The 27,595-nt window shown below is 40.4% G+C and overlaps 1 protein-coding gene across 4 annotated transcripts in view; it reads right to left on the bottom strand.

Annotated features, from left to right (window-relative positions):
* PPFIA2 (PTPRF interacting protein alpha 2) overlaps positions 1-27,595 on the bottom strand; it is a 611,661-nt gene that overhangs the window by 32,605 nt on the left and 551,461 nt on the right. For all 4 annotated transcript variants that reach the window (XM_084639583.1, XM_084639582.1, XM_084639585.1 and 1 more), the window contains one exon: positions 5,291-5,372. In XM_084639583.1, the coding sequence (XP_084495709.1) occupies positions 5,291-5,372 (82 nt within the window). The remainder of the gene's footprint in view (positions 1-5,290; positions 5,373-27,595) is intronic.

Here is a 27,595-nt window from a genome sequence, read left to right as displayed (position 1 = left end):
TCTAGGTACGCAAAAACACAGTGCCTGCTGTGTCACCTTATTATGATTGCAAGAACACCCAGATCTTCTCATCCACAGGAAAGAATTCCATCTGCAATATATACATATGTGAACGCCCCAAAACACTGTCTCTCCAACTCCCCCTGAACCCGGCAGCTCCTTGTCACAGTATGCAATACATTCAATTCTAATGAAATGTGCAGAAGCAGGACCAAAAGACATAACTCGCCAACATTTTCAGAAGTGATTAGTGATTTTGGGTGCCCAACTTTGTTGGATCATATTAAAGAAGTTCTGTATTAAAATCACAAATGAGTTTGATTCCCCATAGTTTAAATTCCAGGGTATTACTAATTCAGAGGTCTCTTGGTTTTTGGTACTGTTTCTCTCCCTCTATGTGTGAAACTTGCAAGCTGCTAATTGTGTTAGTACATTCTAAGACAGAGTCTGTTCTCAAAGCAATTCACAGAGAGAGAGACTCAAAGCAATACTCTAACAACAGAAACAGCACCCAGAGACTCCCCACCCTTTTGTTGTATTAACAATTGTGATTAAAATAGAGATAGAGGATGTATGTGGATGGATGCTTGGTGTGGATAATAACTGAATGATCAGGGAGGTGCCAGCCTAAGAATCCAGTGTCCATCGGCTGAAGAAGGCGTCAAGTGGAAATAACCAGAGGACCCCACCCGGAGGGCAGACTGGAATCCACCCAACAGCCTCAAGAATGGGAGAACCAAAGAACAAGATAACATCTTGGAGCCGTCAGGAATGTGCTATCTGCTGATTAATTCAGCAACAGCATGATGAAGCAATTCCTATAGACTGGCATAGGAAGAAATTCCTATAAAAATAGACTCTAAAAAGTGAGAACTTTGGGGTCTGATTCTGCAAACCAACTTCCAGGAGCATCAGATGAGCATCTGACAAGGCCCTGCTCCCTCCTCATGTCCAGGCCACCTGGCCAGTGGCTTGGCATGAGCAACTCTAAGGCTGGTAACTATGATAACAACCTTGCAGAACCTGTGTGTGTGGGTGTGTATGTGTGTGTGTGTGTGTTTGTATGAATGAATGTGTGAATAAATATGAGATTGAATGGAATGTTATAGCTATAACTAACTGCTTACTATGATTCTTTCTGTATTCAAAATAAATGTGGTATTTTGCCTTTTTCCCTTTAATAAGATCCTGCTGGTTTTTATTTTATTGGTATAACAACTTGAGAAAGTTAAAGGGGCCTGATTGCAGAGCACAGATGCTCAGCACTTTCTGAAAATCAGGCCTCATTAAGGTGTCACAAGTTGGACATCTAAAAATTGAGGCCCACTATAGCTTTTTAAAATGGGGGCATGGTTTGTTTTCAATTGGTCAAATGTTTTCTTTTCTAATGTTTTACATCATTTCTATAAACACCCCCCCCCCCAAAATACCATATGATTAATTATTGAAGGCTAATGACAGCCATTGTTCATTAAAGTCCCTGTTATTGCATGAAGAACAGGAGTACTTGTGGTACCTTAGAGACTAACAAATTTATTAGAGTATAAGCTTTCATGGGCTACAGCCCACTTCATTGGATGCATAGAATGGAACATATAGTAAGATATATATATATATATATATACACATACAGATAAGTTGGAAGTTACCATACAAACTGTGAGAGGCTAATTAGTTAAGATGAGCTCTTATCATCAGGAGAAAAAAACTTTTGTAGTGATAATCAAGATGGCCCATTTAGACAGTTGACAAGAAGGTGTGAGGATACTTAACTTAAGGAAATAGATTCAATACGTGGAATGACCCAGCTACTCCCAGTCTCTATTCAAACCCAAGTTAATGATATCTAGTTTGTATTTTGCATGTGTTTTCAGAAATGAACTGAAAGGCCAAATTTTGAAAAATACCTAAATTATGCCACAAAAATTATACACACACTAAAGCCCTTGTCCTAAAAATATGCATGAGCTTAACTTTCCATAGCACATAATTTGTAAGAGGCTACAAATACTCACCAATTCATGTGTGCAAAGGCCCTTTTGCATGTCCAAAATCAGGTATTCCATAGGCAACATATTTTGCATGCACATATTTTCCAGTCTAGTCATAGACTCCCATGTTTCCAAATTTGTCCCAAAGTTTAACAAAACAACAACTAAAACCTGACAACTATGCTTTGTTTATTGCCTTATAGGACATTCAGGGGCTTTTTACTTCTACAAATGTGTGTACTCATACACATTTCATGATAGATATTTAGTACACTTTTCTATATTAAAATGAAATATGATGTACTTTTCAAATATAAGGTGTCAGAAAGCACATGTCAAATTAAAGAGTTAGCTACTGGTAGTGTACAAACATTATTTTTTATTCTGTTTCCTATACCACACCCATCAGCATGGAACTGAACGCCTGCTGAGCACCCATAATACTGTACCAATTAAGGCTTACATTTTCAAGAGTGTTCACTAATCTCGGGTGTCCAGTTCAGGATACCAGGTCTTGATTTTTCATAGATTAATAGATTCCAAGGCCAGAAGTGTCCACTGTGAATTAGTCTGATCTCTTGCCTAACACAGGCCATAGAACTTCCCTAAAATAATTCCTGTTTGCCCTAGAACAATTCCTGTTTGAACTAGAAATATTTTCACAGGTGCTAAGCCTCTGCAGCTCTATCTGACATAAATGAGAGCTTCACAGGCTCCATACCTCTGAAAAATCATGTTCTATTTGTCTCTAGTTGAACATTCAAAATTAACATATAATTTTGAAAATGTAAGTCTAAATCCTCTCCAGTGTTTTTGGGTATTAGAAGCTGTTTTACCAAGAGAGAAATTGTAGGCATGGAAACTTTTTAAAACATGGCATTGGTTAATCCACATGCACCTGGACAGGTAGAAGTGTGTCTGATTTAACAATCTTCTACAGTGCGATGAAATACTCAACATTAGACCTAAATCATCAAGTTGGAAATGTGTACCGTGTGATAAATTTCATACGATGGGGGAACCCCAGGATCTACAAAGAGTTAAAAAATGCTCAGTATGGAGAGAACTTATTTTTCCATAGGTGCAGACTTGGGTACAACATCTTATCCTTTTGGAATTTCCTCCAACTCCCTGAGGCTGATGGAGTGCCCTTTTGCATCCTTTTGGGCAGCGTTGTCCCTGGTACCAATCTGTAGTGCACTGAACTACAATACCTATATGCCACTAAAACTGCTGATGCTTCAAAGGATGATCCAGGGAGGCAGCTATCTGTAAGGATTACTTGGCATGTTCCATTAGAATAGGCGATATGAAAAAGCAAAATGGCAAGATTCCTCCTCTCCCTCCAGTATTTGCTTCAGATGTAGACCTAATATGATATTCTGTCAAGCATCACAACATCCACTAATGCAGGATTTTTCAAAACGAATGAAAATATCACCGAACTGTTCTCAAATCTTATGAAAGCTCTTATTTTTACCATATTAAAAATCAACAAGTAAAAACTGGAAATTTTGCACAAAAATAGACAGTCACAGACTTTACTCTTGGATGTCACTGAGTTTCATACTGTCCTTTTCCGCAGTAGGAGTGAAATTTTATGATGGCTCGTCACTGGTACCACTGTAACTTGCTCATCATCATAGTCTGTCAGGGGACCAGTTACGTAGCACTAAACCTTGTTGAGGATTAATAAAAATTCTCAGCAATATGGAGGCCTAAACCACACTTCAAGAGTACTAACACTTCTGGCTGCAGTTCAGTGATTTGAAAAAGCCATATGACTCATTGTTTTTTAAAATGAAGACATTCTGAAGAGACAGATTGGAACAGGTACACAGAGGGTGGGGGGAGGGCAAATAGCTCATACCTCAGATGGCCCACATAATGGGCAGCTACCATCACAGTTCCAGTGCCCCAGGGAGTTCAGTCAGATCCTCCATATGTCCCCTAAGGAATAGGGTGCTACAAAGAGGATGGGGAGAGTCTGGGAGGAAATGGATCCCTGTCTCTCCACCATACACTGGTCTACAAAAGAGCACTGCGGGGAGCAGGCTGTGCTGAAATATGGTATATCAAGAAGCTTAGGGAGAGACGGGGTCTCATTTTGATGCACAGTCCCTGCCTTGAAGTCCCCCACACCACACATACAGGACTGAGTCTTAAAGCACTGTCTAAACCCAGATTAAATTGCCATGTGAAGTTTAATAGGGACATGTACGCAGATTGAGTCCAGGCCCCAGATATAGAACTGCCAACACAACTGATCTTAGCCAAAGGACTATGAAAAAATTATGCATAGCTTCATAATGCATCTTCTCTCATGTTTTCTATACATGTAATCTTTAAATAAATTAGATTTTTCTCCTTTTCAGACTCTCTCCAAGCCAAACACTCCACTTAGTTTGAACTTAAACAGTTCCTTAGAACAGAAGACAGCAATTTGGAAAGGAGAGTGGCCCAAGTTCGAGTTGTTTACTTCTGTGCAACTTGATTCAAATTTAACTTATATTAATGGGTAAAAAGGAGTGTGCAGGTCTTAATCAGCTCTGTAGCAGACATTTATCTACATCAGAAACAACCACTTAGTGTGACACAAATAGCATCTCTGAGAAGCCTATACCGCTTTGTTCCAAGCAAGAAACATGCAGATCAAGATTGAGACACTTGGTTAAGCATTGGTTAAGGAACCTCACAGTTCTTAAGATTTATCCAAGCTATACACACAAAAATTACACACCAAATAGCTATGTTTAAAGAACACTAAGATGACAGTCAAGCAATGAAAATTTAGGAAATGCCAATATTAAGGTTGCCTTAATTTGCCCTCCTTGTACTTATGCATTATGAAAAGTCTTTAAATTATATGACCACATACTATTTGTGAGGGTATGATCCTCTACAGTCTACACATGTCTGCCACTGGGGGAAATAAGAGAGACAGACACACTCATCCAGTGGGTTTCCTAGACATTCGCTGACAGCAGAGGAATATTGAGACTCAGGAACCCAGTGTTCAACTGCAGTTTCTCTAGGGTAGCATTCTCCAGAGGTAATAAACCTTTTTTGCCCCCATTCTTTCCATCTTGCCTCTATCTCCCTCTCAGCAGCTTCTGTCTCAGCCCCTCACACTTTACCCACCTGCAGCTGGCAACGATGCTACAGCTAATAGAAAGTAAGAAAAGGAAACATTCAAACGTTCTTTCCAAGTACTGTCTCTCAGAGTTTGGGAGGGTAACATAAATACAGAAGTTCTGTGAATAAGATCCATGTTTCCAAGTTCTCCTCTTAACACTTACCTCCAGCCACGCAACCACTGTAGGCCCGTCCCACTGTGCAAAAGGCAATCCCTTTCTCCGAGCTTCTTCCAGAAGTTCATGCCTAAAAATGCATCATACAGTGTTAAGTAGGTGGCAGTACCTGGGACAGCAGAGATGCACTTATACTTCCAAGGCTAATGCAGCACAATAACTCTCCTCATTTATACCGATAACCTCGTTAAAGTATTTAAGCCTAAGTAAAAGCAGTTCCTTTCCTTTTTTGAACATATTCCTTTCTCTATCGCAAACTTTTTTCTCTTTCTGTTCCAGGACTCCTTTGATAATGCCTAACATGTAAAGGAAATACTTTTGTATTTTAATTTTCAACATTTCTGGGTTGCATATGGAAATAAACCATAGAGCAGACATCTATTACACAATGTTGTTACATGTTTTGACACAATTCATTGGATAGGCATTGTGATAATTTATAGACGATATGTGAATCATTACAAAGTTGGCCAGCTATAGATCCAAATTCTGCACCTGCCATCTCCCCTGGACTTCAAAGACTGTGGAACACGTCAATCCACAGTAAGAATTTGGCTTTTGCAGCTTTTAAAACAAAGAGTGTAACATCACATTTAATATAACGGTATTGAATATCGTACAGATTATATACATTTTAAATTGATTAAAATACCCGGAAAATGCTAGCTTTACATTTCACCCATATTAAATAATTTGATCAAGCACACGAAAAAATCCTTTTGCACAGGCGAAAGGAATGACAGGATATTTCAGGGGCACAGAATTGATCACGTAGCCCCTCTAAAACCAGTTTCTTATTAACCAAAGTATTTCTGTCTGCCTCCCACTGAGAGAAGCACAGAAGGCAGGTTCTCAGCAGTAACGGAAACAAATAGATGAGGACTATGTTAATGTAACATTAAAATTTGCTGACAACACCTCATAAGAAAGGCAATGTAGAGTTATAATATTGATTTTGCTTCCTTGTCCTTTATTCTTGGCTGCCTATGTGATTCAGAGATCCCTCAACAACGCTTCTTTGCCTTAGGAGCCCTTCACATAGTGATCTTGAAAAACTGTGGCACAATGAAGCAGAGATAAAGGCGAGAGAATTACTCTGTTTTTTTAAAGAAATAAACTTGGGGTTCCCAAACCATGAAGGGTCCGATTCTGTTACTTGTGCTCCTAGTGAGTATTCTCTTACTCTGTAAACTGCTCCACTGTAATCAATGAGACCACTCTTGCAGTTAGATGCTAGTGAGTGAGAGTTTCAGGATTTGGCTCTAGTAGAAGAGGAGAAAGACTGATTAAGACCTGCACACCCCTTTGTCCTGATAATCTAATTTTGATTTGAATCAAGTTGTCCAGCAGTGAAGAACACAAACTACTTTTGCCACTGTCCTTTCCAAATTTATACCTTCAGTTCTATGGAACTGTTTAATTTCCTAAATGACAACTTTCAGGTACAATGCAAGATTTTTAGATACCCAAAGGTCAGAGTTTATAGGTGAAATCAGCCGCTTAGATACCTAAATTCCCTAAATTATTTTGCATCCATAAGAAGAGTCCATTTTTGAAAATCTGGCCCTACAACTGCCTCAGGTTTCTGTATTTCTCCTATATCTGTAGTTAACACACTGACATCTGACAACACTTTTCAACCAAAATCATCTAAGCTTCCCTCTCACCACACACACTATCCTCTGCTGCAGGGAGTTTTGCAGCTGCTCGTAGGAAACTGGTTATATAACTGCCACTTGCTATCCATGTCCTCTTCCTGAATCCCAGCTAGGCCAAGGAGACCTGGGGAGCTGGGCCAAGGAGTCCAAAACTATCAGTAAAAAAGTCAGTTAACTGCTTGGTGTGTAAGGATGGTGTTAGTAAGGGTTTCCTGCTCCAATTTCTCAAAGAGGATGGAGTGCCCCTCTCTACCACACTGCTGTTGCACAGGTTCTACCCAATAATTGGAGTACGAGATCACTCAACCACCCATCTCCCCATCATCAGTGTGAGCTTCCTCAGTGCTCAGCAGTATGTGAGTTGGGGGGAACTTCGGTCCAGGAGGCAAATTTGGGCTTGTTAGATCTCTTTTCAAACCCATGGCTGAACTCTGGAATTGAAGTGCCAGCAAAGGAGACATAATCTTTAGGCTCCAGGGCCCCTTTACAATGCCTTTCCCCTGAACAACTGACTTCCTCCAGCCTGGAATATCAGAGAAAGTATTGAGCATGTTCAGTATATCTCTGGTGTGATTCCCATGAGCTCAGTTGCCATACGGTAATCAGACTGGAGTCAGGTTTGGGCTCTTAGCTGAGCATTATGCTGCTGCTTCTGAGGGAGATGTTCTCCCTTGGAGTAGTGAAGAGCCTCTATAGTTGCATGGTCAGCCAGACTCGTGGCAGTACTTATGGGAGAGCAGCTCTGGACGCTGCTTTTGGCTGAACAGAACAGGCCAAAACATGAATTTCTCTTACTGCTGGCTACTGCTATCAGTGACATCACACATAATCCTGAGGTTCTTGGAAGGCACAGCAGGTGAGGGAGGAAAATTATTATAAATAATTTTAATTGTAATTTTAAAATCTATTATTCAGTCAAATATTGTACTAGGGTGAAATTAATCCTTGGGCAGAGTGTCAGCACAAGACCAAAGCCTCACTTAATGATTTGGGATCTTAAAGAGATTTTTATTTATTTAATTTTTTAGAAGGATTTAAATTTATATTTAAAAGCTCACATAATAATTTCCTTTTCCGTTATAGTTTTGCCTACAAATCATGAAGTGCAAATTTTATTTAAGTTGAATTTCCCATTTAAAAAAAACCAAAAACCTGTAGTTTAAAAATATATATGATTTTATATTATATAATATGAAATTATAAATTATGTCACAGAGCTTGAACCTTGGATCTGCAGAACTAAAAACAGAGCCTCTATTACTCCATCTAAAGGCAGTAATTTCTTAGGTGATAGCTGTAGCAGACTTTTATCCTATTATATGAATCAGCCACTAGAGGGGGACAAAGATCCACACTTTGTTAGAATGGGTTACAAAAATGAATGTATGAAGCAAGTTAATTAATAAACTATGTATAATTTTGATAAAAAGTAAATATAATGAATAAAGTTAATATGACTAAAATAGCAACTTCCAGTACTTATGAATAATATGACTCTTCTGCTGCGATTGTAAGGTCTGCAACAAATTTTCAAACGAAAATTCCTTGGCTATTTCAAAGTCAAGTTTTAAAAAAATTAAAATCAAGATGCTAGAACCAAAATTGTGTTTTACAGGAGGTCACACTAGTTGATGGCTTTACAATCTCTGAATCTCATTAAAGGGGTTTTCACTGGAGAATATGCTAGTTTATTTTACAGTATAAACTCCTTGCAAAAAGAATCAGATAATTTTCAAATGAATCTGTAATTTTTCATTACAGCAATGTGGAAATGGCTAAAATTGTGTGTAGTTTTCCTAACACCAGGGTAATAACAGCTATAAATTTCGAAGCCATTTTTGGAGAAAAAATTATCCACTACACTTCATCAAAGTAGTTTATGAGGCCATGAAGTTATCCTAAGTAAAACCCCCAAATTAGTGACTGAGAGGAAGGGGCCTGTGGCTCCAGAGGGTAGCCTACTGCTTGCTACGCAGATGGACAGAGAGGACCCTGGTTACAGGAAGCTACAGCTGCAGCTGCCTCCTCCCTGCCTAGCTAAGAGACTGATCATTAGGGGAGGAGCAGAGAGTGTGCTCAGCTGCATTAATAACAGCCTCAGACTGTTTCCCTCTGCTGGGGCTTACAGTTGGTGGGGCGAAATGTAGTGTTCCCCTCCCTAACCTGAAAGCTGGGGAGGAGCTGGCAGATGTCAGAGAAAGCACTATACACTGTGTCACTTCGTTTGTATCTTTAGGCAGATACAGGACTTTCCTTGCTTTCCTATCTAATTTTTGGCAACATATGCAACCAATATGGTAAGGAGAATTGACATTAATTAGACTTTACTGTAAGAGGTAGTTTGCAGATATTCTCTAAAAGGGTTTGCAAGCACTGGAATGATTACAAAATGAATCAATATTTTTAGATATTATTTAAGAATAAAATCCCCTTTATTTAAGGGAGTAACTGTGGGAGTAACTGTAATATGAATATAGGTCTGGGACCTTGACAGGTCATCTAGTCCAGTCCCCTGCACTGACAAAGGACTAAGTATTATTTACAGCATTGCTGAGAAGAGTTTGTCTATCCAAAGATTTCCACAACCTCCTTAGGTAATTTGTTCCCGTGCTTAATGAGCCTTATGGTTGGGTAGTTTTTCCTAGTATCTAACCTAAATCTCCCTTGCTGCAATTTATGCCCATTACTTCCTGTCCTCAGTGGATAAGGAGAACAATTTATCACCCTGCTCTTTATAACATCCTTTTATGTATTTGAAGACTGTTATCATGTCCCCTCTCAGTCTTCTCTTCTTCACACAAAACAAACCCAGTTTTTTCAATCCTTCCTTGTAGGTCATTTTTTCTAGGCCTTTAATCCATTTTTATTGCTCTCCTCTGGACCTACTCAAATTTGTCCACATCTTTCCCAAAGGACACAGTACGCCAGTTGAGGCTTATCAATGCTGAGCAAAGCGGAAGAACTACTTCTCATGTCTTGCTTACAACACCCCTATGAATACATCACAGAAGGACATTTGTTGTTTTGCAACTGTATTACACTGCTGACTCATATTTAATTTGTGATCCACTACAACCCCCAGATCCCCTTCAGCAGTACTCCTTCCTAGGTAGTCATTTCCCATTTTGTATTTGTGCAGCTGATTATTCCTTCCTAAGTGTAGTTCTTTGCATTTGTCCTTACTGAATTTCACCCTATGTATTTCAGACCATTTTGACAGTTTGTCAAGATAATTTTGAATTCTAATCCTGTCCTCCAAAGCTCTTCCAACCCTTTCAAGTTGATATTGTCCACAAATTTTATAAGTGTGCCCTCTTTGCCATTATCCAAATATTTTATTATTGCATCGTTAACTATCTTCTACTGCCCTAGATAGGCGTTGCAAGCTAAGGAAATGATATGAAAGTGGACTTTAGTTAGCCTCTGTCCAAAGCTAGGATGACTCTTCTGTTAATCTAACAGTTTAGAAAGAGGACATGATACAACTGGGTATCCTCACCATTGGTGCAATTAGAGAGGGGCACAGCCAGGTGTGTCTGGGCTGGCTGGCACAGAATGGTGGTGACATGGAAGTGCTGGTTCCCTCCAACATTGACCTCTCTTCCCTAATCCCAAGGAAACTACTTCAGAGGGGCACTATTGTGCTGGGCTGTTCTCCCTATTCTGATCCTCCCCAGAGCCCCATGGGACTGTTTAGCATACGATTATGGTAACCCACTCAACATCATTATATTAGGGTTGCCATTCAGCACTTTGAAACTCCTCTAAAGGGAGCGGTGGCCATAGTGGACAATATGGGAGTTGTGCTGTCAGGGGAGAGATAAAACCGAAGAGATCCGTGCTGACTATGAATGTTCTGGACAACCTGAGAGTTAGGGCAGTGGTTTTCAACCTCTGGTCCATAGAGGGGGTCCACAAAAGGTTGTTGTTGCCAAATAACAGTGCTCTTCACCCTGTGGTCTGCAGTCTCCTCGGGGGTCAGCAGACTAAGTCTAAGATTTCCAAAGGGATCCACAACTCCATTTATATTTTTTTAGGAACCAAAAATGAAAAAAGGTTGAGAATCACTCATTGACCTCTCTGTAGGAAAATATTAAAATCTGAATTAAAAACAAAATCTCTAGCTTGATCTTGTTTACAACTGTCACAAAAGCGAGGCTCACCTAATGAGGTGAACAGTAAATAGCTGCTCAAAATGACTGACACCTAACTTCATGTGCAGGAACTATAATACATAGTCTAAACACTTCCATGATGAAGCTTGAATTTCAACACACAGCTCCATACTTCTGTAAAATAATAGTGTGATTAGATAGTTCCAGTTGATTTCACATGTACAGTTCTCAGTAATACCAATTATAATGGCTCTTAATTAAAATTCAATAGCAAATGTGAGGCAAGTTCATAATGAGGCATGTTAAAATAAGAAGTAACAACATTTTAATAGTATGGTACTAGTAGTTCTCACTTAGAAACACTGGCTTGTAGACAGAGAAGCTAATTCCCATGAAATGTTGTGCATAAAAGTTTTCTAATAAAGATATTGCCTGCAAGTCAAAATGTTACGTTGAAGACAAAATGCAACAGATTCCCTTTATTGTCATTATTTCCTTTATTATTATTTAACACTAAGTAATGTAAATGGAATGGTTAATTATTGTATTTTTTAAGTAGAAATATTTCCCAAATTACAACCAGCCTTTATACATACTAGATTTCTGTAAATTAAGATAGATAGAAGATGCCATTCAATGTGAGCAACTTGAGGACTTCAAACCAAGGTGTAAACACAATTGATTCTCTATGGAAAAATAATATTCAAATAATTGAAACAGACAAATGTCCAGGAACTAGTGTCTTGGATTCAAAGCCCTTTGGAATCAGGCAAGAGTCTTTCCATTGAACTCGTAAGGCTTTGGACAGATGCTATTAGCAGAAGGAATTTTTCATTTCTCTGTATTGGTATTTCTTAGCCACTATTGATTTAAAAGGAACTAGAAGCAAACTTGTCATTGCCATATACATATATAATCTCTTTTAAAAGGGTCTGTATGTGTTTTAAATACAATCCTTAATTAAAAATTAAGTTAGTTCTTCAAACTCTTGCCCTTAGGCTGACCCTGACTTTAAATAATGTAGTCATCTTTTCTATGTATATGCATATATATATGTATTACTTTATATAATAGGTGGACTGGGAATGGTGGGCAAGGTTAATTCTTCATGTCTTTGCAAAACTTTTTCCAGTTAACTTTAAAAGAGTTTTCAGGGGAGAATAATTGAAATATTGAAACAGGTAAATGTAAGTAATGATTGAAGCAATAAATAAAAAGGGTTTAAATACAAAAGGCAAGGGAAGTTTTATTATTCATTTAATATGAGCATAAGTAACATAGTTATGGACAGAATTTTTAAATATTGCTGTAATTGCTGTATATTAGTGCATGTTCTGTAAGCAGAAGGGCATTACTGCTTTTCTGAAAGCATACATTATGCAAACAGAGGCATATTCTGGAATGCTGAATAGCCATAAAAAATAAAGACGATAACTTTAAATTAGAGCAGCAGAGCATTACTATTAAAATATAATAAAAACAGTAATGAACCAAACAGACTTGCCTAATAGATCACCTTGCAATCTAGTATAAAGTTTACTAGATATTATTAGAGACCCTTGGAGCTTCCAGGTTAATTAAATTTTATTAAATCAGGTTTTGTTGCAGCATTTCATAGTAATACATTTTAAATTAAAATTGTAACTCCTGTCCTCTACAAGTTTATTTCTGGTCTTCCAATCTTAAAAGACCCACAGTTCCTACATATTTAAGAGTTTGTGTACTCTGCATAGAATTTTCTTTTATAAGCATCATAAATAGTTTGTTTCAGGAAAAGCAAAAATCTTGATCAATTGATCTAAGAGGAGGAGATGAGGATTTTAAAGCTTAAATCAGGAAAGCCAATTAAAACAAATTTCCATACTTTTAAAACAAATGAATTGGTGAAAAAGAAAAATAAGCATGAAATTATATAAGCATAAAATGAAAATATTGTTGTTCTATATACAGAGCATGTAGACCCAAGAAGCGAATCTATTTTAAGAACTGACTGGCATTATCCCCAGTGTAGACTCATAAGAGTAAGGGCTTCAGGATCAAGTCCTGAATTTGTGAAGAAAAGAGAAATATTGTGTGTTCAATTATTATAAAGTTTTAGAATACCCTGAACATTTGGCTTGGGGTTAGTGCTCTGCATAGGTCTGGTTATATAATTGAAAAAGGAAAAGAAAAAAAGAAAAGAAAACATGGTGCTGAAAATGAACATGTTCAGCAGCCAATGTGATTTAACTTACCCAGATGTGCTTTTCATGAGATGAAGAGAGATGAATGAAAAAGAAAAGCATACAAACATTAATGAATATATGTCAATCCATTAAAAAAATCAGGACAGATAAAATAAGAGCACAATCACAAATATGGCAAATCTCACTATGAAACAGACCTTCCACTAATTTATTTAAAAAGATACACGCTCCCGTATGATTTTTAAACTGAGATAATAGCAGGTTATAATTAAATTGGCGTCTGTTACTTATTAGAAACCTCTTAGCACAACAGACCTACAATAAATGTTAGAGCCAGAAGATCTGACAACACAGCACATGTTGGATACTATTCACAAACAAATGCAAGTTGTCCCAGCTTTCATCATTCATAACCTTTTGTGCAATGAAATGTTATGTATATTTTGATTAGTGTTTTTCACACAAACACATTTATATACAAACAATGTGGATTTAGCCACTAAGCAAATTACCACGGAAGAATCTCCAACCACACACACAGAAAATACACAGCAAAGGGTGAACCAGGATTTGCTTTCTTGCCTATTACATCAAAAAGCCCCCAAAATAAAATGGCCTAAGTTGTGTTTTCTGAAACATTACAGGAAATGTCAGCATCACTTAGGGCTGGATTGTGCTATCCTTACTCATGCTGAGTAGTATGTAACTCTGTGACTAGTCTGATTGGTGTGAGACGAGTTGTCATACTGATTTAAGCAGTTTTGCATTCTATGTAAGGTGTTACTCAGTGTAAGGATAGCAGCATCTGACCCCTTACTAAGGTAATGGAATTTTACTTCCAGTTCATAACGACACTATATAAAAGAGCTTGCTGAGTTGTGTATGGTTGTAAAACAGCTACGATTCTTCAAAAAACATGGACAGAGAAATATCACTAAAAGGACTGTTCACCAATCACACCAGAAATTTGAGTTTATTTTCCTGTTGACACAAGCGTTTAAAGTTACACAGAATTAAAAGCAGGGTAATAAAAATAGTTTCTGGATGAATGACATTGCCCACTAGCCAATAAGTCTGCTAAACATTCAGAAAACCCAGGAGCTAACCATGTGCCGCCAACATAATTTCTAAAGGTGTCTATTACAGAGTCTGAATGCCACCATTGGTAATATAATTTCCCCAGCGTACCATCTGTATCTTATGATTGTCATTCAGTAAAGAAAGGGAGATCCCGTGTCACATGCCTGAATAACATCTAAGCAATCTTACAATACTGTATTTTGAAAAAATCCTTACACGGGTCAAAAGAAAGGTGTGCTGTAAAACTGCTTGGAAAATATAAGTGAAGAAAAGTCTGGCCTGATGAACCCGTGCTCTGATTGAGCCTGGGCAGCTGGCGATGAGGTCGGACAAAACACACAGTAATCAGGAAGGGGGAAGAGGCCAAGAAATAAAGTTTTTGTTTCCAGTGTGTGTGTGTGTGTGTGGTGGAGAGAGAGGATGGGCAAGAGAAGGAGAAAAATGGGAAGAAAGTGGGAGTAAATGACAAAAGAGTGAGGTATGGAGAGTTTTGGGGCCAGAGGACAGACAGATGGGGAGGAGGACTAAAGTGGGTGACAGAAATAGAGAAATAAATACATATTTGTACAACTCTTAAATTAATGGACACACCATTAGACTTGAAAGTAGAGTCATGAATTGTAACATTTGGGAGAAGATTTTCTGCATTGATCTACTCTGTGAGGACTGACCTTAAATCTCTAGCTGGAGATAACCCTACAGGGGTGAAGTTCCCAGCATCCAAAGTCAGCATAGCACATTCCCTATGCTAGGGGAGGCTAGACGAGTGTCAGGCTGCTCTAACCTGCCCCCTGAGCCAGACAGAGAATAAAGAAAGATAAATTGGCTTTCTCATGCCATCCTACTCTACAGAAACTCTGGGTCCTTAAATTTTAGCTCTCTAATTTTCCTAAAAAAACTTTTTATCCCCATTTTAATGAATCATAGAATATCAGGGTTGGAAGGGACCTCAGGAGGTCATCTAGTCCAACTGCCTGCTCAAAACAGGACCAATCCCCAACGAAATAATCCCAGCCAGGGCTTTGTCAAGCCTGACCTTAAAAATATCTAAGGAAGGAGATTCCACCACCTCCCTAGGTAACGCATTCCAGTGTTTCACCACCCTCCTAGTGAAAAAGTTTTTCCTAATATCCAACCTAAACCTCCCCCGCTGCAACTTGAGACCATTACTCCTTGTTCTGTCATGAGCTACCACTGAGAACAGTCTAGATCCATCCTCTTTGGAACCCCCTTTCAGGTAGTTGAAAGCAGCTATCAAATCCCCCCTCATTCTTCTCTTCCGTAGACTAAACAATCCCAGTTCCCTCAGCCTCTCCTCAAAAGTCATGTGTTCCAGTCCCCTAATAATTTTTGTTACCCTCTGCTGGACTCTTTCCAATTTTTCCACATCCTTCTTGTAGTGTGGGGCCCAAAACTGGACACAGTACTCCAGATGAGGCCTCACCAATGTCAAATAGAGGGGAACGATCACAGAAGGAAGACAAGGATCTTCCTTGATCATATTTCAGCTTGTTGGAAATATCATCGGATTTTTTTTGGGTGGGGGAGGGTTGTTTCCTGCTGTCTTTTGTCTCTATCTTCCTTATTCCCATAGGCTCCCATCCTATAAAGGGACTGACATGGCCGGACCTTTGTGTCTGTATGGTGTCCCATTGATTGCAGAATCAGAATTTAAGACACAGTTGGATCCACGAGTACACACTTACATCCATGAGGGTCTTTCCACTGAAATCATTGGGATGCTGCATGAGTGCAAAGCCCTATCAGCAGAGATCAGATTGCAGGGTTGAGGCCTTGTTTTGCTTTTCCTACTTGTGTCTGACTCAGAATTAGCTGTTAGTTGAGAAAAGGAGTACTTGTGGCACCTTAGAGACTAACAAATTTGTTAATCTCTAAAGTGTCACAAGTCCTCCTTTTCTTTTTGCGGATACAGACTAACACAGCTGCTACTCTGAAACCTGTTAGGTGAGGTAAGCCTCCTTATACTGTATAGGGAGAAAGGATTCAAACATTTGGCAAGAGGAATCTCTGGGTCCCGTGTTTATTGTTCACAAACCCTGTATTTAAAATCAAAGGGAAACAGTTTTCCATACATAGGAAGAATGAAATTATGTACTCTTTCATTGGAATTTGACAGGAATATAGAACTTGACTGCTCTCCCCTCCCACCGTGCTCTGAGTGGACTCAGCTTTGGCGGGCAGATCCCATATGCATCGCTGCCGAGGGGGGAGTGATTCTGATAGGCACTGGAGCACTGGGACCAGTACACAATTTTGTGTTGGTGGGAGGCAATAACCCTGCATGCCCCTCTCCCTAGTCTCCGCATGGGGCTGGCCCCACCAACCCCCACTGCACCCCATTTTCCCGCCACCCACGGCTTTGCGCCCTGGGTGGCTGCTCCATTCATCCTGCTCTGGTCACAGCCCTGCACTCTGGGTACATCTACACTGCAATTAAAAAATCCACGGCCGTCCTGTCCCAGCTGACTCAGGCTCATGGGCTAGGGCTAAAGGACTGTTTAATTGTGATGTCGACATTTGGGCTCGGATTGGAACCCAGGCTGCAGAACCCTGTGAGGTGGGAGAGTCCCAGAGCTTGGGCTGCAGCTCAATCTGAACATCTACATTGCAATTAAACAGACTCTTAGCCCGAGCCCCCTGATCCTGAGTCAGCTGGCTTGGGCCAGCTGCGGGATTTTAATTGCCTTATAGACATTCCCTCTGACACATTTCCAAGACCTGAAGAGGAGCTCTGTGTAAGTTTGAAAGCTTGTCCCTGTAACCAACAGAAGCTGGTCCAATAAAAGATATTACTTCACCCATAGTCTCTCTTCAATATCATTACATTTTTAAGAGTACAGTATCTTAATGAAAGCAATTCATAGAATCATAGAATATCAGGGCTGGAAGGGACCTCAGGAGGTCATCTAGTCCAACCCCCCTGCTTAAAGCAGGACCAAGCCTCAGTTTTTGCCCCAGATCCCTAAATGGCCCCCTCAAGGATTGAACTCACACCCCTGGGTTTAGAGGCCAATGCTCAAACCTCTGAGCTATCCCTCCCACCCAGTTACTATTTTGGGTACAGGAGAGAGATGGTCCCCCCCCCCCCAATATCTAATTTAGTAGCATCACATATTAACAAAATTAAGGGGAAATATTGGTAGAGGCCTTTACTGAGTGTTTCAGAAAGATACTTCAATAAATGGAGAGAAAATATGTTTTGCAATGGAATTAACTTGAAAGGAAAAAGCAGTTCTTATTTACACAAAACAAAAATTAGGCCCTGATCCTACAAGGAGAACAGTATGGGTTCATGAATGCAATGCCCCACTGACTTTGGGTTCTCCTAGCCCAGGCGTGGGCAAACTATAGACGGCGGGCCACATCTGGCCCACCAGCTGTTTTAATCTGGCCCTTGAGCTCCCGCTGGGGAGTGAGGTCTGCTGCTTGCCCCGCTACCTCGCTCCAGCCGGGCAGCAGGGTACAGCTCCGTGCAGCTCCCGGAAGCAGCTCCAAGTCCCTGCTCAGGCTCCTACGTGTAGGGCCAGTCAGAGGGCTCTGCTCTGCACACTGCCCCATCCTCACAGCCAATGGGAGCTGCAGGGGCACAGCGCAGCAGAGCCGTCTGGCCATGCCTCCGCGTGGGAGTCTGAGGGAGTGTCACAACCTCAGGGGTTCTTCTGGGGAAGGCAAATCAGCACTGCATGTTGCTAACACTGTTGCAAGGATTGCAAAGCATTTTGGGGAGGATCAAAGGTGTAAGTGAAGAGTGAAAAATTCTTTTGCAGGCTGCAAGAGGCCAAAGGGGGAAGGAGAAAGAGAGCAGAGAATGGGTTAACTCAAAACTGCAGCTAGCAAGCTCAGTCCAATGATAAGACGCTGGCCCCAGTCCAAGGTCACGGCACTAGACAAGAAGTTTATCTCTCACCCAGCCACAACCAACCATGAAAAAACCAGGGCTGCAAAGACAAAGAACACAGCCAAGACAACGAGGGGCAGGGAGCAGAGCTTTGCATCCTTGGAACCGTTGTGTTTTGGAAAAGTGAAGAAATCCACAGAAAGCCGCTTTGTACTGGCACAAAGAACACCAGGAACAGAGGTTGCAGAATGGAACACCCCCAAAGAAACCCAGACCTTAAAACCCTCCTGAGAGTTGGAGTAATTCGGAGATCGTTGAAGACCCTGGACAACCTGGGCCTAGGACAGAACTCCTGTCCACCCTTCCCCCTCTTCTGCTTACGTTACACCCAGGCTTGGCCAGCCTCGGGTAAAGCGTGTGTGAGTATGAAAGTGGGTTAGGGCTTGAGGCACTAACACTTTCTTCCTTCCTCTAAGTAACGTGGGACGCATCCATCGCTCTCTGCTGTTATTTTATTATTTTATCAATAAAGCTTTAAAGCTCAGTTATGTGATGTGTTCTGTCATCTCCTCCCTAAAGATCCTGCGGTCTCAGCCTGATCACCTGACGCCCCAGGCAAATTGGTAACATAAATCTGTCACAGGGGGACATGCTGCTGCTTCTTACCGCATGAGGTAAGTATGGCCTGGAGCCTGTACCCCGAGCCAAACCCCCATGCCCCAACCCCCTGTCCCAGTTCTGATCCCCCTGCTGCCCTCCAACCCCCTCATCCCCTGCCCAGAGCACCCTCCTGCACCTTAAACCCCTCATCCCCTGCCCCACCCCAGAGCCTGCACCCCCAACTGGAGCCCTCACCCTCCCATGCCCAAACCCCCTGCCCTGATCTCCCTCCTGCCCTCTGAACCCCTTGGTCCGAGCCCAGAGCACCCTCCTATACCCCAAACACCTCATCCCCAGCCCTATCCCAAAGCCCGCACCTCCCCAGCTCCCCACGCCAGCCTGGAACCCCCTCCCCCACCCTGAACTCCTAATTTCTGGTCCCTCCCAAGAGTCCACACCCCCAGCCAGAACCTTCTCCCTCTCCCCCCCACACCCCACCCCTGATTTCATGAGCATTCATGGCCCATCATAGAATTTCCATACCTAGTGGCCCTTGGGCCAAAAAGTTTGTCCACCCCGTCCTAGTCAGACTGGGGACACAGAATGCACTTTTTTATGGCAACAAGACATACTGAATGCATCTTTTGTTTGCTAAAAGGGAAAAAAAGCCTTGGGAGCTCTTACATCAAATGATTCGTCATGAGTGCAGATACAAAGGAAAGAAATTAAATGAAGGACAATTAAAAATAATACGGCATGAGATAAAAATTATTCTTAAGGACTAATGTACAACAAGAACGCACACTTAGAGGATAACAGGTTTTTATAAATGTTACAAATATGAGAACAGTTAGATGGATGGCAATTACGAAGAGCTTAATTAACGCAATTTTGATTAATTTAAAAAAATGCATGTAATTAACAACATCATTAGGAAAAGGCACTTTTATACTGCAGCGGGCAAAGTTTTTCTACTTAAGAATGTACTAAATCAAATTCTCCTCTCAGTCACACATATGAAACCCCACTGAAGTTACAGGAGTTGTATATGTGTATAGCTGAGAGCAACAGATCATCTAGTCTGACCTCTTGTATATCAAAGGCAATTTATTTTCACCCAGTTACCTCTGTTTTGAGCCCAATGCCTTGTGGTTGATTAAAGCATAACTTCCAGAAAGGCATCTAGTCTTCATCTGAAGACCTCAAGAAATGGAGAATCCACTACTTCTGTTGGTAGTTTGTTCCTATGGTTAGTCACTGTCTCTGTTAACATTTTTTACCTTAATTCTAATTTGAATTAGTCTGGTTTCAGCGCCTAGCTATTTGCTCTGGTTGTGCCTTCCTCCACGAGATTACAGAGACCTTTAGTACCCAGTATTTTTCCTCATTACGGCACTTATACACTGTAATCAACTCACTTCTCCATCTTCTTTTTGAGCTCCTTAAGTGTCTTAGTGCAAGGCATTTTCTCCAGCCCTGAAATCATTTCTGTGGTTCTTTTCTACATCCTCTCCCAATTTTTCAAGAAATTAAACAAGAGTAAATCAGCAAAAGGAAAGTAAAGGAACATAGCACTATTAGGAATGTAACTAGGCAAATAAAAATGAAGCTAAATAACAAAAGTCTCCCTTCTATTTAACATGGGAATTGTTCTTTCTTGACATGTTTATTTCTGTAATAAATTATGATTAGTTTGTGTCTAGACTCAACCAAGCAGCACTTCTAGATTAAAAGCTAAAAAATTGTGAGTGAAATAATGAAGATTTATGAACAGATATAGGTATCTGATATAGCAAACACAGAGTTTCTCTGAATATAGGGAGTTTTGTAGGGTGGACCAGTCAGTCCTTGATCTTGCAAGCACTTATGCATATGTGTAAACATGTGCATAAGTCTCTGCATGATCAAAGCTTTTATTTTCTTTTTTTGGCTTCCTGCGTTAAAAGCAGAAACTTGCATTTTGCAAATACAAAGCAAAATTGTGGTTTGTGTAATTAACTAGAATAAGGGTTCCAAAAACACATCCACAGTATGGAATATTTTCTATATCCATTCTCCTTGGTAAATCTGAACTTTAATGTTCTTGCCTATGTTGGGGACATGGTGTATAGACTGAAGGTTTAGATTACTGTTTAAAAAACAATTAAAAAAATCAGAACAAGAATATTGTCATTCAGATTCAAGCCAAACAAAAGCAGAAGAAAAGTTAAAGCTGTCAGCTCTGACCTTGACTCACCCTGGTGTTCTTGTTAGACTAAGGACTAGGACAGTACAACAAAATTTAGTTAGGGTGAACTGATTGTTGTGAGGACACCTCTGCCTGCAGGTAATATTGTGGCTTCTAACCAAAGACTGATATTGACAGATGCAGCACAGAGCACAAGAAATTTGTGATCTTCAGAGTTGGAATCCTATCAGTGCGCTCTGCGGAAGAGGTGGTTGATTTATACAGACAACTTTGGTAATGTGGGGAATAATTCAGCCATAGGATCTGCTGAAGGAGTAACAGATGAGACTGTTTGAGGCTATGATAGCAGTGCATATGAGCTGACATCCACCTCAGTATGGAAGATCAGCCTACTTAAACCATGCCTTATGCTAGCCCTCTCCACAGGGGCAAATTAAATGGCTCTTTATGCACTAGAGAGTGCACAGATAAGTTGGAAGCATGGAGTTACAAGTCAGTGTAGGTGGAGGAACTTTTTTTTACTATAACAAGTTTTTTATTTTTATAGCTAATTATACATTTCAACAAGAATTGTAATACTACTTTATATTTGACAGGTTTTTCTATTTTAAAATATACATTTCCAAAGTTAAGTCTCTAATTTATGTTTGGAAGAAATGTTGTGCACTAATGTGCCTGCCAGATACATGTAGATAATGGTTGACTGCTTACACGTTTACACCAATTGGTGCATGAAAATAGATAGTTATTTGTTTTTTGTAATGCCATATTGTGGAAATGCAGATAAAGTGGCAACATTTGAAATTTGACCGTAGATGACTGTAGTATTAATTCAATATAATTGTCATTACTGAAACCTGGTGGCAGAGCCGTCCTTTGAGTACGTGAATTGGGGTGACTGCCCCGGGCTCCATGCTTTGGGGGGGGTCCCACAGGTGGACAGGTGAGGTGGGTGGGCAAGCAGGCTGAGGAGGCTAATGGCGAGGCGAGCGGCAGGCGGGCAGGCAGAACCTCCTGCTCCCTCTCAGCGCCTACTGCCTGCCACAGATCAGATGTTTCGCAGCGTCAGAAGGTGCTAGGGGAGGGGGAGGAGCAAGGGTGCAGAATGCTTGGGGGAGGGGGAGGAACTGAGCCGGGAAGAGGCGGGGTGGGAAGAGGCAGAGTGGGGGTGGGACCTTGGGGGAAGGGGTGGAGTGGGGGCGGGGCCTGAGCAGAGGCAGGGTGGAGCACCCCCTAGCAGATAGTTTCTAATGTCCTGGCCCCCACACCCGCCTAGGGATGGACCTGCCTGGTGGGATAATTTGTGTGATTGCAATGCTAAAATCTGTTTATAAACTTTTACGGAAGATAGGTAAAAAAGGTATGTTGGGTGGGGGAGAAGGAAGAGGCTGCTCTCTACATTAAAGACACCACAACCTGTTTTAGAGTTGTTGATAACTCAGAAGTGCAGGATCTTGAATGCATATGGATCAATGTACTAACAAACAAAGCCCAGGAAGTGATACCATTGGGGTGGGGGTGGTCGATCACGAAATCAAACCGGAAGAAAATGAGTTACTTCTTAAGCACCTGTCTGCAACATGTAGACAAAAAAGGTTGTGTTATCATGGCGGACTTCAGTTTGGGAGACATATGCCTGAAGTTTCAAGCAGGCAGTAGTTAAACCAACAAAATGAAAGATAATATTTAGACAAATGATATTATACGCAACATGAGGTAACTCTATTTTGGACTCCATTATGATGGATAAATATAAAATCACTGGACTGGAAGTTGATAGTTGCCTAGGGACCAGTGATCATGACCTGATTAGATTCAATATAGGCAGAGAGTAGTCCTAACCAGTAATATACACACATGGTGTTTCAAAAGGGCTAATTTTCTCAAGATAAGGAAATTATGAGTGACTGGGAGAAAAATATTAGGCTGAAATATGTGAATAAACATTGGGAAATCTTCAAGGAGAATTTATTAGATGACTTTTAAACTGATGTTTAGTTGATAACAAAAAACAAAAACAAACAAGGTTGAGAGGTGACTGGATAACAGTGTACCTTCACAGAGAAAATATACCAGGTACTAGGAGTTCTTTAATCTAGCAGAAAAAGGCATAATAAGATCCAATGGCTAAAACCTAAGCAAGATAAATTCAAATTAGAAATTAATCATACATTTTTACCAGTGAGGGTGACTAACCATTGCAACAAACTATCTAATGAAGTCATGGAGTCTCCCTTTCTCGATGCCTTCAAAGCAAGAATGGATGCCTTTCTGGAAATATATTCTTTAGCCATAGGGTGACCAAATGTCCCGATTTTATAGGGACAGTCCTAATAGTTGGGTTTTTTTCTTATATAGTCGCCAATAACCGCCCACCCCCTGTCCTGATTTTTCACACTGCTATCTGGTCACCTTATTTAGCCAAACACAAGTTATTTGACGCAGTACATGGACACGGGGTGAATTGTAATGGCTGGTGATTAACAGGATGTCAGACTAGATGATTTAACATACCCTTCTGGCATTAAATGCTATGAAAAGATGTGTCAGCTACTGGGACACTCATGTCTGCTGAATTATACTGCTAGATATGTTCTTTAAGGACTGCAACACATTGGCTACACCCTCCTTCAACAGCTTAGGCGCAAAGTAAACAGGCTGGGAGGAAGAGGGAAGCCTGAGAAAAATAAGTGTTGGCAAGTTTTGTGTGTGATAAGCTAACGTGGGTTATCAGGCTAGTTTATATTGATAGCAAATAATGCAATTCTCTAGGCCATATTTCAGCATTGTTTATCTTCTCTATACCATATATCAGACAAAATGTAAGAATGCACAGTCTTAACAAAACGAGTGATATGCCTGAGATACACTGATGATGTTTTCATCCTCTGGAGTCTGGACAGAAGATCTAAACTCCCCCACAGATTTCCATCAGAATTTCAATAACCACACTCATTCATCAAAATCTCTACAGAATACTCAACACCAGCATCAACTTCATGGATATCACAATTAGCTTAAAAATGGAACCCTACAAACAACTATATATGAGAAACCCACCAATCACCAAACTTACCTCCACAGATCCAGTGACCACCCCAGACACACCAAAAGATCTGTTATTTACAACTCACATACCACAGAATTTGCTCTGAACAGAAAGTCCTGGATACACACCTAAACACACTTAAAAATGCCTTCACTAAACAAGGACACTCCACCAGAGAAGTAGATCCCATCATGTAAAGGGCCATCCAAATATCTGGGAGAACCTGCTTCAGTACAGGAAAAAAAAAAACCCTGACCACACACCTCTAGTTGTCACCTACCACCCCATGGAATCCATGTGAGGTATCGTCAAACAGTTACAACCCGTATTTGATGGGGACTACATCCTGCAAGAAATCTTTCCTGAACCCCCTCTTCTGACCTGCAAACAATCCTCCAGCCTGAACAAGCTCATCATCAGAAGCAAACTTCCCACAGACCAGGACAGGCCAACTCAAAGCAGCACCAGGCCCTGCCAGAACAGATGCAAAATCTGTAGACAAATCTCCACTGCTATGATGATCAATACTCCCACAACATACCTTTCAAGATTTATGGGTTCTACACATGCTTATCACAACATCTGGTGTATTTCATCCAGTGCAACAAATGCCCCAGTAACAACTATGCACGTGAAACCAGATAATCTTGAATGAATTCACAGAGAAAAATGATAAAAAACAAAAACACCGTATCCCATGTGGAGAAACGCTTTTCATAAAGTGATCTCTCTATAGCTGATTTTTCAATACTTGTCCTCAAAAGGAAACCCACACAACACCTTTAAAAAGCAAACCTGGAAACTTAAATTCATAACTCTGCTTGACACCAAAAACCATGGACTTAACAGGGACACTGCTTTTATGGCTCATTACAACAATCTGTAACACACCACACTGCCTGCTGACCTTAATTGCCCACTTCAAATCTTTTAAGCATAACAATCTAACCCCTAATTGCCCACTTCACTTCAAGTGCCAGCCTCCAAACTGTCAGGTTTCAGAGTAACAGCCGTGTTAGTCTGTATTCGCAAAAAGAAAAGGAGTACTTGTGGCACCTTAGAGACTAACCAATTTATTTGAGCATGAGCTTTCGTGAGCTACAGCTCACTTCATCGGATGCATACCGTGGAAACTGCAGCAGACTTTATATATACACAGAGAATATGAAACCAGACTCCAGCGAGAAACTGCTGAATTGGAATTCATTTGCAAATTGGATACTATTAATTTAGGCTTAAATAGAGACTGGGAGTGGCTAAGTCATTATGCAAGGTAGCCTGTTTCCTCTTGTTTTTTCCTACCCCCCCCCAGATCATAGAATCATAGAATATCAGGGTTGGAAGGGACCCCAGAAGGTCATCTAGTCCAACCCCCTGCTCAAAGCAGGACCAATTCCCAGTTAAATCATCCCAGCCAGGGCTTTGTCAAGCCTGACCTTAAAAACCTCTAAGGAAGGAGATTCTACCACCTCCCTAGGTAACGCATTCCAGTGTTTCACCACCCTCTTAGTGAAAAAGTTTTTCCTAATATCCAATCTAAACCTCCCCCACTGCAACTTGAGACCATTACTCCTCGTTCTGTCATCTGCTACCATTGAGAACAGTCTAGAGCCATCCTCTCTGGAACCCCCTTTCAGGTAGTTGAAAGCAGCTATCAAATCCCCCCTCATTCTTCTCTTCTGCAGGCTAAACAATCCCAGCTCCCTCAGCCTCTCCTCATAACTCATGTGTTCCAGTCCCCTAAAGATGTTCTGGTTTAACTTGGATTTAAACTTGGAGAGTGGTCAGTTTGGATGAGCTATTACCAGCAGGAGAGTGAGTTTGTGTGTGTATGGGGGTGGGGGGGATGTGAGAAAACCTAGATTTGTGCAGGAAATAGCCAGACTTGATTATCATGCACATTGTGTAAAGAGTTGTCACTTTGGATGGGCTATCACCAGCAGGAGAGTGAATTTGTGTGGGGGGGTGGAGGGTGAGAAAACCTGGATTTGTGCTGGAAATGGCCCACCTGATGATCACTTTAGATAAGCTATTACCAGCAGGACAGTGGGGTGGGAGGAGGTATTGTTTCATATTCTCTGTGTATATATAAAGTCTGCTGCAGTTTCCACGGTATGCATCCGATGAAGTGAGCTGTAGCTCACGAAAGCTCATGCTCAAATAAATTGGTTAGTCTCTAAGGTGCCACAAGTACTCCTTTTCTTTTTTCCTCCAAACTGTGTTACTCTTTCTGCTTAACAATCTGTCCCAACTTGTATTTAGTTCAAACACTCTGCTTCCTTCCCCAGACCTGATAAAGAGCTCAGTGTAGCTCGGAAGCCTGTAGATTCTGCCAACAGAAGTTGGTCCTATAAAAGATATTACCTCACCTACCTTGTCTCTCTCATATCCTGGGACCAACATGGCTACAATACCAATGCAAACAAATCTTAACAAATGTAAGAATAAACCTATTTCTTTATTCTTAATCAAGTTTCTTTTAGATAATAACAGTTTGCAGTTCTATAGTACCTTTCATCACAAGTTCTTAAAGCTCTCTACATAAATTTATTAATCCTTGTGACAGATTTTTAAGGTTATAATTAGGTGTAAGAGGTAGATTTGCAAAAACTGCACAGTAAATCCCTGGTAGAATAAGAATAAACCCAGAGGAGTCCTGAAATTCACTTCCATGCTCTGAACACTAGACCACATTTAAGTTACAAATAATACACCTCTAAAATACTTAAATTAATGTGTCTTATTACATCATGTGTCTTTTGTGGTCAGGTTTCACTGAAAAAATACATAACTTTATGAATGTGTAGATGATTCAGCTAACTAACGGCTGTATTATTGGATCAATTTTAGCATCATGGTGGGATCAAATTAACAAATTCTGAAGAGCTAGTTTCCTGTGTCCTTGAAGTTTTAGGATAAGGATTCACAGCTGATGACTAACTGTAATAACTAAATTCCTAGGATGAAAATTGGCTCTTTAGGGAGGCCTACAAAAGTCTTGCCTATCACTGAGTAAGGGTTTTCATTTCACTTTAATGGTGTGTAAGTAGTTACTTAAAATACATAGAAATATATCATTAATAGCCAAATAGAATCCTCTAAGCAGGAAGTAGGCAAACTTTGAAGTGCAATAATATGTTGATTACACTATAATCACAAGAGTGGTATTTGAAATGTAGAAGTGTAGCACTCTCTCAGGAAACTTAGAGCAAAAGATATTGTTCAAAAATTTATTTTGCATATGCAAATAGTCAGGGCTAGAGAGCTAAAATAGCGTAATGTAAATTTAATTAGAATTATAATCCAGAATGTAAAATGTGTAAGAGTTCTAAATTTAAGGCATTTTTCCCCTGAGAGAGTGTTCCTCTGAAATATTGTGGCTTAAGTTTAAATAATTTAAAATAATTATTATCATTATCTCAAAGCTAACTCATATTGTAACCAATCTGTGGTCACACTTTGGCTACTTATAACTTTGCTGCAACATCATGGAGAAAACATATTCTCCCACTCTAAAACCACAGTCTCCTGCCACCTGAGTTGAAGGAGCAGTGTCTG

Source organism: Lepidochelys olivacea (genome assembly GCF_965140295.1).
Source record: "Lepidochelys olivacea isolate rLepOli2 genome assembly, chromosome: 1".
NCBI lineage: Eukaryota > Metazoa > Chordata > Testudines > Cheloniidae > Lepidochelys > Lepidochelys olivacea.
The sequence above is the reverse complement of the archived record's forward strand: the minus strand, read 5'-3'. Positions and strand labels throughout refer to the sequence as shown.